Consider the following 3,186-nt stretch of genomic DNA (forward strand, 5'->3'; position numbering starts at 1 on the left):
GCACACACTGACAGGGCGTCAGCTGGAGGCCCCTTCCCCTCCTCCCTCCCTCCCTCCCTCCCTGGATACCTCCAGCTCCCTCTGGGCCCTGCGTTCAGAGCTGTGCGGGCCACTCTCCACCTCTCTGCACTTGGGATGTGGTGTGCAGGCTCCCTAGCAGATACTCAGGGCACCTCCCCCTCAGGTGCGGTCACACAGCCCCTTCTGTTGGCGTCCTGTTGCCCGTCTGCCCTGTAATTGTTGCCCAGCTGCAGGCACTGTCCATGCACTTGGCTTCAGTCCAGCCCCGATTTGCAGAAACGAGGTGGGGTGAGGCACGTTGCGTCCTCCGGTTTGTGGTCCTGGCTGCATCTTCAGCTTCCGAGCAGAGTTGGGGGCATCATGGGTACTTGGGACTCTCCTACTTCAAAATGCTTAAGGCCTTCTCTCTCACGTGATCTCCTTTGTTCCTCTTACTGCCCTGTATGGCACCCCCATTTCACAGACAAGGAGGCCGAGGTCAGGATGCTGCAGTGACTTTTTGCCCAATTCCGGACTAGCAAGAGTCAGAGCTCCGAGACAGTCTCTGTCCTGCAGCCTCCGCAGGGAGCCCCCGGACCCACCATGGGTCCTCCTGTCTCTTCCCTGCTCTGGTTCGCGGGGTCCCCAGGGCAGCTGAGGGCCAGCCCCACGGCCCTCCCTCGGCGGGCCCCACAGCCTCTGTCCGCGGTGCTGAAGCTTGTGACACTTTCCTCCTCCCATCCTTACCTGTGCGGGGGTGTGGCTGGGATAGAGCCTGTCTCTCAGGTCTATCGAAGGGTGCTCTTTCCAAGCTGGCCAAACTCTACATCTTCGGGGGAAATGGACATCCCTGTCTGACCCCTGCCTCCCCAGAGGACCGAGGCAGGGCTGGGAGCTGTGGCCATGAGCCCTGGGAATGGGATCGCGTGCAAGGCTGTCCTGCCCTGGGCAGGCTCTGGCAGCAGCCAGGACCGGCACACTGCCCCTGGAGCCCGCCCGGTGTGGCCGACCGAGTCAGTATTCCGGGAAGGCCCAGAGGCTCTGCTGCCTGCCAGCCACCAGCCAGCACACTGACTCAGCGGCTTAACGGGCATAGAAGGCTTGGGAGCCGAGCAGCAGGAGAGTCAGGAAGTGCAGGGACCCCACGGGTGGGTCCTTTCCCAGCTGTGTCTCAGGAAGAGTCTTCCTCCTGGGAAGAGACTCTCAACTCCACGTTGCGGCTGGAAAGGGCAGAGTGGGCGGGGGGCCTCCCAAGACAGACCCACTGCCCTTGCTGCCCTCCTTCTCTGCATCTGCTCCCTCCCCTCCCCCCTTCCTTCCTCTCCCTCCTCCCCGCCTTTCTCCTCCCTCTCCACCTCCTCTTTTGCCTCCCTCCCTCATTGCTCCTTCCGGAGCTCACATCCTTCATTTCTCCAGTTCTTTCTTCGTCTCTTCCGTGCCTCTCTTTGCCGCCTCTAAGCCGCCAGCACGAAGATGCCAAGTGTCATCTCCATTGGAGCATCCGTGCCTGGCCTCTCCTGCAGACCCAGGCCGGGAGGGGCCTAGTCAGCCTGCTTGCCTCTTGAAAAGCCCCGAATACACAGCTTTCTCAGCTTTCTCGCAGGGGCAGTGCCTTTCTGATGGGGATGCTCTGTCTGTAAACACCCTTATCTCCATATAAATGGGCCATTTTCTGCCTGTATGGATGGAAACTGAATCGAGGAAACCAAGCTTAAGAGCTGCCTAAATTACTTTGTCTCATATTGAGATGAAGCAGCCAGGGTTCGGGCGGTGGGGAAGGTGGGCTTGTGCTTTAGCAGCGTCCGGAGAGCGCACAGGCAGATGGAACTGGGATGTGCGCTCTGTGTTAATCACAGGTTTCACTTCACACGCACGACTCCATAGGATGCAAAGATGAACAGAGAGGAGAGGATCTGGGAGCCGGGGCGGAAGTTGGGGGCTCTTCTCCAGCGTGGACAGCGTTTCGGTTTTTGGCTCTGGGCATGATATCCTCTCTACGAGCGCCAGGGTCCGAGTGCCATCGCTGACACGCGTTACAGTCCCAAAGCCCATAGAAACCTGAAACAGGGCCGTCTAAGCGGGCTGCACTGAGCTTGCCTGGTGGGGGCGTGTGTCTTCACCCGAGGCCTCGACTCACCTGCACAGCACCATTTGTCACCAACCAGTCATTGGGGGCGAGACCCTTACCCCGTGCTGGCTCAGGGCAGCCCCTCTGTCTGGGATTTAGTGGTCTGGTGGGTGAGACTCTGCCAGGAGGCTGCTCTCAGGGCAGTGCTGCTGCCTGGGACTCTGCATTTTCTTTGGGTCCCTGTTGTTCTCACCGTCCACCTTTCTCTTCCAGGGGAGCAATGATGAGCTGTCGGAAAATGAAGAGGATCTGGAAGAGAAGTCGGACAGTGAGGGCAGCGACTACTCCCCAAATAAAAAGAAGAAGAAAAAACTCAAGGACAAGAAGGAGAAAAAAGCCAAGCGAAAAAAGAAAGATGACGACGAGGACGACAACGATGACGGATGCCTCAAGGTAACCCTGATGCCTGGCTGGGGGATCCTGCTTGGACGAGCTGAGCCTCCTGCTGTCAGCTCCCTGCCCTCTGACCGGGGAGCCCCTGTGGGCAAAGGACCAGAGCATCCTTTCCCACGAAGGGCCGTCGGGGCAGATGGGTGTGTGTGTGTGAGTGCACGCGCAGGAAGGTTGGACACAACTTTGTGAGAAATACTGTAGCCACAGGTCTCGGAGACACGTTAGAAATAACAGTGGACGGCACTCAGGAGTTTGGGGAGGAAGTCGTGTGGCCTCTTGCAGATGTATTGTCCGCTGTTTGCCCAGCTCGAGCGGTCAGCCGTTCCTGAGGAGAGCGATGGTCTGAACTCAAGTTTGGTGTCAGGAACCTCTTGGTCGGAGCAGTTTGGGAGAATAAAACAAATGGAGCTTTCGCCAAGAAGAAGTGGCTGGACAGCTCCGCTTATGGTGGAAGGGGGCCTTAGCACGTGTTCCGAAATTCATCCCACGTGGGCACCCAGGAGAGTGTCCCAGGGAGCGAGAGTCATGGAAGCTATAGCGATGGGCCTGCAGCTCTCCCCTGGGGAGAAGCCTCTTCCTGGTGAAAGTGGGGCATGATGTGGCCCCTGGAATGTCAAGGCCGCTCCTTGCAGGGGGCGGGGGTGGGGGGAGGGGCCAAGGGTAGG

The 3,186-nt window shown here is 59.0% G+C and overlaps 1 protein-coding gene across 1 annotated transcript in view; it reads left to right on the forward strand.

The window, feature by feature from the left end:
- CHD5 (chromodomain helicase DNA binding protein 5) overlaps positions 1 to 3,186 on the forward strand; it is a 54,210-nt gene that overhangs the window by 7,340 nt on the left and 43,684 nt on the right. Inside the window, exon 4 of the mRNA XM_024756124.1 lies at positions 2,342 to 2,521. Coding sequence (XP_024611892.1) covers positions 2,342 to 2,521 — 180 coding nt within the window. The remainder of the gene's footprint in view (positions 1 to 2,341; positions 2,522 to 3,186) is intronic.

The sequence above is a fragment of the Neophocaena asiaeorientalis genome, unplaced genomic scaffold (genome assembly GCF_003031525.2).
Source record: "Neophocaena asiaeorientalis asiaeorientalis breed wild unplaced genomic scaffold, Neophocaena_asiaeorientalis_V1.1 scaffold1247, whole genome shotgun sequence".
Taxonomy (NCBI): Eukaryota; Metazoa; Chordata; class Mammalia; order Artiodactyla; family Phocoenidae; genus Neophocaena; species Neophocaena asiaeorientalis.